The sequence below is a fragment of the Colletotrichum aenigma genome, assembly GCF_013390185.1.
Source record: "Colletotrichum aenigma strain Cg56 chromosome Unknown KSG_Cg56_contig01, whole genome shotgun sequence".
Taxonomy (NCBI): Eukaryota; Fungi; Ascomycota; class Sordariomycetes; order Glomerellales; family Glomerellaceae; genus Colletotrichum; species Colletotrichum aenigma.
The window spans coordinates 256,904-269,107 of NW_023500907.1; the positions used below are offsets into that span (position 1 = coordinate 256,904).

The 12,204-nt window shown below is 54.9% G+C and overlaps 4 protein-coding genes across 4 annotated transcripts; 1 reads left to right on the plus strand and 3 right to left on the minus strand.

The window, feature by feature from the left end:
- Window positions 1-148: 148 nt before the first annotated feature.
- Window positions 149-1,249, minus strand: fsr4-1 (Trans-enoyl reductase fsr4; the record flags this gene model as incomplete). Its single annotated transcript, XM_037315337.1, has 2 exons — window positions 149-1,092; window positions 1,147-1,249. 2 exons carry the CDS (start codon window positions 1,247-1,249, stop codon window positions 149-151), a joined length of 1,047 nt encoding a protein of 348 aa, XP_037184816.1.
- A 750-nt stretch (window positions 1,250-1,999) lies between these two features.
- BGL1A-0 (Beta-glucosidase 1A) lies at window positions 2,000-3,799 on the minus strand (the record flags this gene model as incomplete). The annotated part of the gene is made up of 1 exon (XM_037315338.1): window positions 2,000-3,799. The coding sequence occupies one exon, from the start codon at window positions 3,797-3,799 to the stop codon at window positions 2,000-2,002; it is 1,800 nt and encodes a 599-aa protein (XP_037184817.1).
- A 1,627-nt stretch (window positions 3,800-5,426) lies between these two features.
- Window positions 5,427-6,117, minus strand: CGCA056_v000078 (uncharacterized protein; the record flags this gene model as incomplete). The annotated part of the gene is made up of 3 exons (XM_037315339.1): window positions 5,427-5,456; window positions 5,508-5,819; window positions 5,923-6,117. The coding sequence occupies 3 exons, from the start codon at window positions 6,115-6,117 to the stop codon at window positions 5,427-5,429; spliced, it is 537 nt and encodes a 178-aa protein (XP_037184824.1).
- A 662-nt stretch (window positions 6,118-6,779) lies between these two features.
- SWR1 (Helicase SWR1) lies at window positions 6,780-12,104 on the plus strand (the record flags this gene model as incomplete). Its single annotated transcript, XM_037315340.1, has 1 exon — window positions 6,780-12,104. The coding sequence occupies one exon, from the start codon at window positions 6,780-6,782 to the stop codon at window positions 12,102-12,104; it is 5,325 nt and encodes a 1,774-aa protein (XP_037184825.1).
- Between the last annotated feature and the right edge of the window lie 100 nt (window positions 12,105-12,204).

A 12,204-nucleotide genomic window follows, 5' to 3' on the forward strand; every position in this document is an offset into this window, starting at 1 on the left:
GCAACAGATCAAGATCGTCCCGTAAGCTGACGCCTACCCCCACGTGGCCATGTAAGCACTACATGCATGTCATGTCTGCAGTCTTAAATCTGACCAAGAGCCTCAATTTTAGATGCGGAGCCGCATATTAACAACTTTAAAAAACGATTTAGTTGCCATCCGCGATGCGAATGACCATCTTCTTTGCCCTGACCGTTCCCTCCTTCAGGCCCTTCAACGCCCCTGCAATTCCTTCGAGTCCGTTGACAACCTCATACGGGTGCGCCCTCATCCAACCAGACCTCAACCCTTCAGCAAACACCCTCGCCCAAATCAAGCCGAACAGCCGCCCCTGGCCTTCCTCTTCATGCACATGTCCGACGCTCGTGACAACAACCTCAACGCTCTTGTCGATCGCACCGTAGTCCCTTCCTGGCAAAACCGTAGTGACCCTCGGCTTGAATCCGGTACCCTCCTCTGGGGGTCCCTGGATAGCCTTTCCGAGCATCTCAAAGGAGCCATTCTCGCTCACGCAATCGAAAGCCTTGTAGCATCTTACTCCCGTCTTCTCAATAACTTCCTTCAACTTCTCCGCCAACTTATCCTGGCTCTCAAATTGGGTGTAGTCCAAGAACACATCACCCGCCCCCTCATCAAGTAGCCCGGTCACAAATTTGCTGTTCTTGCTGCCCACGGCAATGAGCGGGTGCACCCCAGCCTTCTTGGCAAGCTTCACACCGAAAGCTCCTATGGCAGAGCTGACGCCGTAGATGATGAGAGGGCTCTTCTTCTCACGGCTGCGATCCCAGGGCGAAGGCACCTCAAGCGAGTGGAACAGCGCGGTCGCGGCCGTGTACGCGGCCAATGGCACCGTCGCAGCCTCCTCGAAGGTGATGCTCTTGGGCACGTGGAAGGCAGCGAAGGCCGGGACAATGGCATACTCCGCGAAGCTGCCGTGCTCGGTGCGCATTACGTGGAAGCCGGCGACGCGGTCGCCCTTTGCGAATTCGTAAACTTCGGAGCCGACCTTCTCGATTACGCCCGCGACGTCATCGCCTGAGTTGTGGGAAGTGCCGACCCAGGCGGGAAGCTTCCAGTCCTTCGGGTTGGTGCCTGATACTTGTCAGTGACTATTGTCCTAGGCCATGAGTTGCGTGTGAGAAGTACCTGAAACAATGACCTTGATGAGGAGTTCACCCGGTCCCGGCTCCGGAACGGGCGAGTCCTTGATGTCGACGGTGATGTCTGGGTTGACGATAGCTTCCTTCATTTTGAATATGGTGGTTAGTTGATTTTTTAAATTGGAAAATGCCCGGATTCAAGTTTTTAAATGAACTTGAGGTCTGATAACGTTATGATAGTTAAACACAAAGTCGACGTTGACGGAGTGACGTCAAGACTTGCCGGGATCCAGACCAAGACCCTTCTTTATACTTCTATACAGAAAATGCGGTTCCATTGTTCTCCACGGACCAGCGCACACTCTAAACCGTCTCAAGATCTTCTAAACCTATTCTCTTCCAATCAACTCCTTCCAAAACACTTATCGCCTCGGCGAATAGACAAGAGGCCCGGGCAACCCGTTCATCAGGCCCCACCGCATTTCACCATGCCGGGCCCCGCCCCGCGGTGAGCACCATCACTTCAGATGAGGGGGGAAAACATCAAGCGGATTACAAATCCAGAACCCATGTCTACTCTCAAAGACGGCCGAATATTGGTAAACTCCGCAAGCGAAACTCCGCGATGTGGGACCATGAATCCGAGGTGCATGCCGTGGTAGGCCTAGACCGGGTGCCACTGGAGCCTGCATGCCGGGACCCGGGACGGACCGTGATGTCTTGCTGCAGACAAGAATCGGGTCTTGGATCTGTAGAAATCCTCGGTTTAGCGACTGATCTTCACCGGGCATCTATGTCCGAGGGATCCGGCTGGCGACACTTTCAATGTTGATTCGTATTCGGGCCCGAGTTCATTCTTGCAATAGGTTGAACGGCCTCTGTTCAACTCATCGCAGTCTCTAGGTATGACTTTGGAAGAAGTCCACATAGTCAAAGAAACTCCTCTTGATCCATCTCCCCAACTCCGGGTCGCTCCTGTTCACCCCCATCATGCCATACTGCTGCTCGAAGCTCCCAAACTCATTGTTATCAATCCAACTCCACGCCAATGCCCCAATCACATTTACTCCGTCCTCGTGCACAGCTCTCAAGGTCTCCGTGAGGAAGTTCTGATAGTACATCGTTCTCTCAAAGTCGTACCTCTGCGCGTCCACCGGCGTCTCTGTGTCTGCATACTGCGGGAACCCGAACTCCGTGACCATGATACCAGAGGGCTTGAACGTGTTCCACACGTATCCGAACTGCTCTCGCACATACGAGGGCGCGATGATGGCACCGCCCTCGGATACGGCGCCCATCTTCCAGCCATTGGCCTGTGTCGTGCTCAGCTCCACGCACGAGGGCCACAACGGGTCGGAGGAGTTTGAAGCGCAGGCGTCGTAGCTCCCGGCGGGATCCGTGGCGTACTGCGCTCCGTATGGGTCAAATGCCCAGAAGTCCATTGTGCCGTTGATGGTGGCGATCTGCTCGTCGGTCAGAGCAGTCAGCGTGATACCCGGCGTTCCCAAGACGGTTTCGGGGAACTGCTTTCCGAGGAACAGCGGGTTCGACATCACGCCGAGGATGAAGTCCTGATATCGATAGGCGGCCTTCACATCAGCCTCGCTGCCGGGGTTGAGGGGCACGGCGAGGTTGTTCGCGAACTTCATCGTCAACTTCCCCGTTCCGCCCAGAGTGTCTTTGTACCAATGGAAGACCTCCGCATGCGCTAGCAGGAACGCTGTCAACCCGTTGTAGTTGTTGCCGAGGTAGAACTGGACCGCAATGTTGGGCTCGTTGAACGTAACCCAGTACGGGACTCGGTCAGCATAACGCGCCAGGACCTGCTTCGCATAATACGCGAAATGCTTCGGGAAAGCCTCAAAGTCATTGAACACGCCGACAGGGTTGTCAATGTGCATCAGCGTCGCGATGGGAGTGATGCCATACTCCAAGCACGTGTTGATCACATCGTCGTAGTGATCCAGTGCCTGCTGATTGACCGGAGAGTCCGCAACTCCGAAAGGAACAATACGGCTCCAGGAGATGGAGAAGGAGAAATATGGCACCCCCAACGCAGCGAGGCGCGCGATGTCCTGCTTGTATAGGAAGTAGTGCATGTCCGCGACGTTGGAGTCGTTGGTTCCCAGGGTGCCCTGGCCGTTGACACCGGTCGAGTCAAGCAGCGCAGGGCCACGGCCCTCGAGCTGAAGTCCTCCTTCAACTTGCCATGCGCTTGCTGCCACGCCCCAGACGAAGTTCTCGGGGAACTTGAGGCCTTCATTCTCGTTGAGAGGTCTAGCAGGTAGTTGCGGAGGGAAGACTAGGTCGCTGGAGGGAACGGGCGTGGGCGAAGCAGTGGTGGTGAAAGGTGGCTCGTGGGTATAAGTGTAGTTTGACCAGAGGGCTGCGTAGGCACTTTGACCGTACGTCCCATCGGGGCTGGCTGTTGCTGATGGATTGAAGAAATATGTCGTGTAAGTGACGTTGGTCGGTAAGAGGATCGAGGCTTCGGTGAAGTGAGGCGCGTAAGGTGTGGCGATGGTCAGAGGAGACGGCAGTGGTGTCGGGTATCGGTCTGAGGTCATCTGCTCGTAAGAGAAGGTGCTATAAGACCATGCCGAGGCTGCTATTGTCTGAGTTGCGAGAGAGCCGGCGGACTCAAGAGCAGCGGCCGACACCCCGGCGGCGAGGAGAGCCCCGGCGAGAAGTGCTGTCATCGCGGCGAAGTTGGTGCGAGGAACGACTTGGTAATGGCTGAGGACCGACCACAGCGCGCGCCATTTTGCTCTGTACGATTCACTCTCTACGTTATATACGAACTTCTGAATGACAACGGCATCCACTTCATTCTACCGAGTTGGTGTCCCGTGAGATGACCGGAAAACCCGACGTGGGATTGCTCATCTCCCCCGCCTCCACACTCCCCCGCACCGGGGAGCCATACCCCAGGTTGCATTAGTCGTCTAGCGAGCAAATGTACTGAGGCAGAACTGGTGATCTAGATTGAAATATTGGATTCGGGGGCGACGTTTGCCCCGGCCCGTATTTCGGCTCGGAAAGGCTTCAAGGAGCGGTGTTGTGGACACGGCTTTCAGCAGCCATTATCGCTCAAACGTAGAATGATAGAACCAGATATCGTGTCTCCAAATTTGATTAAGCACCATTCGTTCTTCATTTGTAAATGGATGCATTGCTGCCGACCTGAGTGTCTATGAATGTTTCTCTCCCGTCTGGCCCAGACCGCAGACGAGCACAGGCAAGTCGTATCTGGTCGTTGTGGTCTTTGCCCAGTACAGAAAAGTCCTGTTGGTCGGTGGGTGAGGTCGTCAATCGAACCGAACCGATGGCTCTCCACGCAAAACATCTCGATTGAGGCGAGCCCAACCGAAAATGAACAATTATTGATGAAAGAATCGGCCCTTTGGTGGATACCTAGACCGCACCCCACCCCGGAAAACCCTGGTACCCCCGAACCTAGGAGCCGGGCAAGTCTGCCGACGAGACTTGGTTATCCTGCTGGGTGCGCAAAACAGATTCGATTTTTCACTTTCGGCTTTGCAAACTGCGATGTGATAGCCAGCGCCGACTCATGAGATTGAAATTGCTGTTCGCCGTGGCTGCTTCGACCGCTTACGGCCTGCTCTCTGACTTTGGGCCTGCACGCTGGATCAGGCTCGCTGCGGCAAACACTCGCATCTGGAAACATCGGTGGTATCCAACGTGAAATTCGACCATATTATGTGTAATTGGCATTGTTTGTCACAACGGTAGGCTCCATGTTCGAAGGCCCAGCAAGATGACATCGGTATTGGACCTAGACCAGTCAAGAGGAAAGCGTGGCTGATGGCCTATTTCATAACGCTTCGAAGGCTCATTGCTGAATGAAAAGGTAGTATCGTGCGAGATCTGCCTGTATCAATGGGGTAAAGATGCAGTGATGCAGGCGCCACTTGTTAGGTCAGCTGTGATGGGTGATGATGGAAGACGTGGAGAACACCTAACACGAGGAAGAGAGATAGAACAGGTCAGGAATGGTAGCATGCATTGCTGTTACCCGTACACGATTGGAGCTAGATCATACACATCAGATATTGGAAGTGATGAAGAACACATGGGCAGATGACAATGCTGAACAGACAATTGCTGGTACGCATACCATGTGTATCAATGCTTGCATCGGAGCTGCCTCATAGTAGACCAGGTAGTTCATGATTGTTGGCACTTGACCGAAAAAGACATAGGAACTTGTTGCTGGGCGTTACCCAAAGGATTGCTTCTTCTGCTCTAAAATGTACACTTGCGCTCCCGTTCGTAACGTGATCTTTTTTTAATTCATCAGAGGTTTCACGGGTCAGCATCACCAGCCTGTCTCGCCTGTACTAATATTAGCATCATCCCCTAGTCATCTCTTCCTGAAAAACCTACCCGCACAGCTCCGGCACCACCAAGCTCTCTGTCCAGTCCACCGGGGAATTCTCTCGGGTAGGAAGGCTTGTCGGGGTAGTTCAGGTAGACGACACCGCAGACACCGAGGAAAGCGGTGATGAAAGCACCGATCTGGAAAAGACCACGGCCGGTGGTAGTCCATGTGTACTCGAAGGGGGAGAACATGCCGAGCAGATCATGGTCTTCGTGTACGGGCTCGCCGAAGTTGCGGCGCTCCTGCTTATCCCACCAATTGCCGTGGGGGTCGCGGAACTGGCGCTTGATGAAAGGAGGGTTAATGTAGCCGCCGTTCTGCAGGATGGAGCGTTAGCCATCGTCATCCGGATCGTTCTTTCTCACATCCTGTTGCAAATGCTGCCGCAAGCGCCATTGCCATTACAGGACCACCACTGACCATGTTGGGATCCTCCTTTTCGGAAAGCTTCGGGTACTCGGGGTACTTCTCCTCAAGAACGCTGCGGTCGTTGAAGGAGGGCGGGAAGAAGGATCGTTGCTGGACAATGGGAGTTCGGCGGGCTGCCTGAGCAGCACCGCGGATCGTCGAGACCCGCGCAATTCGTTGGGACAGCATCTGCATGGAGGCGCGCATGTTATTATGCGTCGTTCGGCGGAGTCAATTGGGCGTGGGGCATAACATACCGTGGCCGTGGTGGTAGTTACGACGCGGCCCAATTGCTTGATCTTGGATGTGATGTCGTCGCAGGTCACAACCGAAGCTTCAGTCGGTTGATGATTGACTGCCAAATCCCTCGATTGTGGTTGGCTGCCGCCAGGTCGCCCTGCTGCCTGAGGCCAATATCTAGGATGCACGCTGACTAAGGTGCAGGGGCCAGGCAGCTGCACGGGAAGTAAGTGGGCCCTGAGTCGAGGGGTCACTCGGGCAGGTAGGAGCGGCCAGTTAGGTGCTGCACCTGCTGATTCGACTTTTCCAAGGGAGCAGCACCTTCGCAGAGTCGAGCAGCGCGCAGCACCACTGTAGCAGGAGTCCGTCCCAAAATTCTCTTTTCGGCTAGCCCCAGGCAAGGCCGAGCTGCGTCTTTGGAAAAAATCCATCCTCAAACTTTTTTGCTGATGACGCTGGTTTTGCACACGATTTCCTTCGCAGCCGGCCACCAAGACGTGTCATCATGGTCAAAATTCGAACTAGAACCCATTGAGCATTGACAATTCCGTAGACATTAATATTGATGCGTCAGATGCCTTGTTCGTCGCGATCACGGCCTCAACTCGCGTCCGCCCCCCGTTGCTATTATGACCAAGACCGCGTCGCCCGAACCCGCGCATGCAACCCCCGAGGCCCTCGAGTCCCAACGCGACAATCAGATCGCGTCAGCCTTTCAAGATGATTCCGATCCTCCCTCATCTCCGCTCGAGTCCCTGGGATCCGACGATTTCAGGGACCAACTGACACCCAACGGTGTTGACTTCATCGGCTACGGCCCACCTTCGCCCGCCGCGCCTGCATCGCCATCATCATCATCATCGCCATCGCCCGTCCCTCCTACGCCTCCGCCCGCCCCCGCGTCTCTCGATGACGACGAGGAGCGTCCCTCGAAACGACGCCGTACAGCCGAAGCCACGCCCCCCAACTCGGCAGGAAAGAAGAAACAAATCTCCCCGCCATGGAAGAAAGCTGGCGCCGACGGCCCGACCTCCTACACCGAGAACGGTAGACGCAAGTCTGGCCGCATCAACACCCTGCCTCTCGAATTCCATCCTCCATCGAACAAGCGAACAACACGAGGAGCTCTTAATAGCAGTCCACCTTCCAAGAACAAGTATGCCTCAACCAACGGCCATGCGACCCCGACACCGGCGTCCGCCGGAGCTTCCAAACCTCCCTCGCGAAAGTCTACAGCCGCCAAGCCCGCCCCCCTGAACCTCAAGAAGTCGAACAGAAAGTCCATCTCGAACGAAGCCAAGGCACCTGCGCGATCAACACGCAAACGATCCCCCTCACCACCATCTCAGCCAACGAGACAATCTACAAGGCCACGGCGTGGCCGTCGCAGCTCTATCGAGGACCTCCCCACCACGACGTCGACGAGCCCCAACCGCACACGAATCAAGCTGCGCGTACCACGGTCAACGGAGCTGCCCATTGTGCATCCCGGACAGGTTCATAAGCGGCTGAAGATCGGTCCTACATTCGAGGAATACTGGGAGAAGGCACAGACGATACATGTGGACGAGGGAGGCATATACCTGCCAGAAGATGGGCCAGCCTACACCGATGAGATGGCCAAGAGGGATGCCCAAATCGTCTTACGGGTAGAAGCGGCGGTGGAACCTGGCGGAATCCTTTCCCAGGAGCGATGCTCTATCTTCGTACCCGAAGCTGAGGAAGAGCCCCCGCGCCAATGGGCCCGTCGTGACCACATGGTTAAGGCCATGACGAACTTCCGAAGGCTGATGCTACAAGAGCAGCAGAGACATCGCGCGCAGGCCAAGAAGATTGCTGAGGCTTGCCGAGATGCTTGGCTTCGACGCCAACCCAAGTCGGCCGAGGAGCTTGAAGCAGAAGCAAGAGACGTATGGGTTGGCCGATACAGGGTTGTAGTCAAGAGCATGTTTGGCACATGGGAGAGCGTGCGATTCGAAGTCAACAGACAACGCGTCCAGGAATGGGAGGCCGAGGAGGCGCGTAGAATTAAAGCTGCGCTACAGGACGTTGTTGATCTCTCCGAGCAGAAGCTTCTGGCGCGCCAGGCCCCAGCAGACTCCGATGTATCTGACGAAGACGGTCTTCCCGACGACGACAACAACGACAACGACCCCGATGGCCTTGATAGCGACGCGGAGAACAGCCACGCATCGTCAGTTGACGCTGATGATGACGATTCGGGCGACGAGGACGACGATGTCATGTCATCATCGGACGAGGACGAAGCGGGCGAGGAGCACACTGGTGATGCTGGTGACGAGAAACTTACTCAAGAACAACTCCGCGCGAAGTATGCCAATCTGCCCGACTTGGCTGCGGAAGAGCCCGCCGAGAAGCTCGTCAATGGTATGGACTCCGGGACAGACGTGAAGGCAGTACCAACAAGTGCCGCCGAAAACGACACCTCTGACGAATCGGTTGACATGGATGACGATCTTGGATCAACGGATATGGACGATAGCGACGATGGATCCGATGAGGAGGAGGGTTCCGGAGAGGACAGTGAAGAAGAAGAACCTGCTGGATTGCTTGGCATGCTCTTTGGCAAATCCGATCTGAAGAAGATGAAGAACGACGCACCAGATGAGGAAGACTCTACGAAGAACGATGCACCTGTAGTGGAGACCCCTGCTGCACAAGGCGAGGCATCCACTCCGTTCAGGGATGAGGCGGTCGATGACGAAGATGAGGTTTCTTTGATTCAGCACCCCGGCATATTTGTTGACGAGGATGAGATGGATGTCGACAAGACCATTCAGGAGAACGAGATTGCTCCGGCTGCTGAATCTGTAGGCGGCTTACCGACAGAGACTGGCGTGGCAGAGTCGGAGGACAAGCCCATGGCGTCTTCACCAAAGGCTGACACGGAGATGGTTAACGGCGTGGACCCCGCCCCTTTGACGACGAACACCACCGAACCCCCCACTGCCGATCCCGTGAAGGATGTCAATACCCCACATGGAGACATTGAGATGGAAGATGCGCCGTCAAAACTCGATGCACCAGAAACCGCCATCGCTCCTGATTCAGAGGCTCCATCCAAACACGCGAGCCCTGATACCGACGTCGTTACTGTGCCGCCTAGCCCAGAACAGAGTCATTCGCCCCCGACGTCTGATACTAAGCCTTCCGAAGTAGACACTATGTCTCTGGCAACGCCTGGGGTGAAAGACATTGTCAGCCGTTCGGCAACGCCAGCAACGCCCGCTACACCGCAAGCCACGAAAACGGAAATCCCATTCCTTCTCCGCGGCACCTTGCGCGCGTATCAGCATGACGGATTGGATTGGCTTTCGGGTCTGTACGCCAACAATACTAATGGTATTCTTGCAGACGAGATGGGTCTCGGAAAAACAATCCAAACCATTTCATTGCTGGCCCACCTCGCTTGCCATCATGAGGTGTGGGGACCCCATCTTGTCGTCGTGCCCACGAGTGTCATGCTCAACTGGGAAATGGAGTTCAAGAAGTGGTGCCCTGGCTTCAAGATTCTTTCCTACTACGGAACCATTGAGGAAAGAAAAAGGAAGCGCCAAGGATGGAATAGTGACGATGTGTGGAACGTGTGCATTACTTCCTACCAGCTGGTCCTTCAAGATGTGCAAGTCTTCAAACGTCGCAAATGGCACTACATGATTCTTGACGAAGCACACAACATCAAGAACTTCAAGTCACAACGTTGGCGCAACCTGCTCGGATTCAACACACATTCTCGGTTGTTGCTTACGGGCACCCCTTTGCAGAACAATTTGACCGAGTTATGGTCGTTGCTGTTCTTCCTGATGCCCTCTGATAACGGTGCTGGCGGATTTGCAGACTTGCATGAATTCCAAGACTGGTTTCGCAAACCAGAGTCGCAGATCCTGGAGCAGGGCCGCGATACCATGGACGAGGAGGGCCGCGCCATCATCGCCAAGTTGCACAAAGTACTGCGACCTTACCTGCTTCGAAGACTCAAGGCGGACGTTGAGAAACAAATGCCGGCGAAGCACGAGCACGTCGAGTTTTGTCGCTTATCCAAGCGGCAGCGCGAATTGTACGATGGATTTTTGGCTCGTAGCGATACGCGGGATACGCTGTCGTCGGGCAACTATCTGTCCATCATCAATTGTCTCATGCAGCTGCGAAAGGTCTGCAATCACCCTGATCTTTTCGTGGACCGGCCCATCATGACATCTTTCCGGATGCAGAAGTCGGTGCCAGCGGAGTACTCGGGTACAGAATCCTTCCTGCAGCGGTCACTGCTGAAGGTTGAGCCCATGTCTGTGGTCAGTCTCGGGGTGCTGAACATGATTCCCACGCAGTTCGAGACGATGTCCAACACGACCGCCGAGAGGATCTCACAACTGAGTCTACACAGGGCGTTGATGGAGCTTCGTGAAGCTCAGAACGCCAGAGCCCACCTTGCTCGCACGAATCTTGACCCGTCAACCGTTGAGTCAAACATTGTCTATCTCGACAGCTTAGCTAGATGGCGTCGCTTCGAAGAGTTGCAACACAGTGTCTACCTGAACGCTCTTCGCGGCCAGCGTCGACCCATCTATGGCAAGCGTCTGGTTGACTTACTCACTTTTGGGTTGGATCAGAGGCCAAGAAAACCTCGCCCAAAAGTTCCTTCTGAGGTTCTCAACTGGTTTGCCGAGGACTCAGACTTCCTTCGCGCAGTCATCCGCACCTCGGACGATCGTGCGGACTCGTTCCAGACCACTATTCAAAAGTTCGCTTGCGTCACTCCCGCTGTCATCAGTCGCGACATGAACGAAGTCATCTTAGGCCGGAAAGCTGCGAATGCATTCACCGACGAGGACCTGAAGCTATCTGCACCAGTTCGATGGGCCCCCTTCATACCCAAGCAGGCTCCCATCGACCCCTGGCACGAAGCCCGTATGCGCCTGAGCATTCAGTTCCCCGATAAGAGGCTGCTCCAATACGACTGTGGAAAACTTCAAGCTTTGGATAAACTGCTGCGTAAGCTTCAAGCGGGCGGTCACCGTGCTCTCATCTTCACTCAGATGACCAGAGTATTGGATATTCTGGAGCAGTTCCTCAACATCCATGGCCACAAGTATTTACGTCTAGATGGTGCCACCAAAGTTGAGCAGCGCCAAATTCTTACCGATCGATTCAACCACGACGAGAGGATTCTGTGCTTCATTCTATCCACCCGTTCTGGTGGTTTGGGAATCAACCTTACCGGCGCTGACACCGTCATCTTCTACGACCAAGACTGGAACCCCGCCATGGACAAGCAATGCCAAGACAGGTGCCATCGTATCGGACAAACGCGCGACGTACACATCTACCGACTTGTCAGCGAACATACTATCGAAGCCAATATTCTTCGCAAAGCATCACAAAAGCAAATGCTAGATGATGTCGTTATTCAGGAAGGAAGCTTCACAACAGATTACTTCAACAAGCTCTCCGTCCGCGACGTGCTTGGTGCCGAGGGCAACGACTTGGTCGACGATGCCGCTAATGCCGCCATGGACCGTCTCCTCGGCGGAGTCGATAGCGGCAGCTCACGCAACGCTGGCGAGGAACTTAAGCAGGCCGAAGATCAGGAAGACGTGGAAGCTGCTAAGGCTGCCGAGAAGGAAATTCAAGAGGATGAAGCCGACTTCAACGAAAAGAGCGCCGCACCCTCCGGGGCCTCAAGCACTCGGCAAGGCACGCCCCGCGACGAAGGCCCCAACGAGCAAAACGGACCCGGCCCCTCCGGCCTCGGTCGCTTCTCCGAGTCTGTCGCACCAGACGAGGACATCGAACAAAACGCATGGGGCGAGCGTATCTTTAATATTGATGACTACATGCTCCGCACAATGGCAGAGCAACTCAAGGGCACGGCATTGGACTTGCCCAAAGATAAAAAGAAGAGCAAGAAGAAGGGTAGAGACACGCGCAAACGGTAGGCGCGCAGACGAAAACCAAGTTTGTTTAAGGGCGTCTGGTGTGTCATTACTACTATCATCACATTCGCGTTTTGTGATTTTCTTGTATTATAACGAAAAA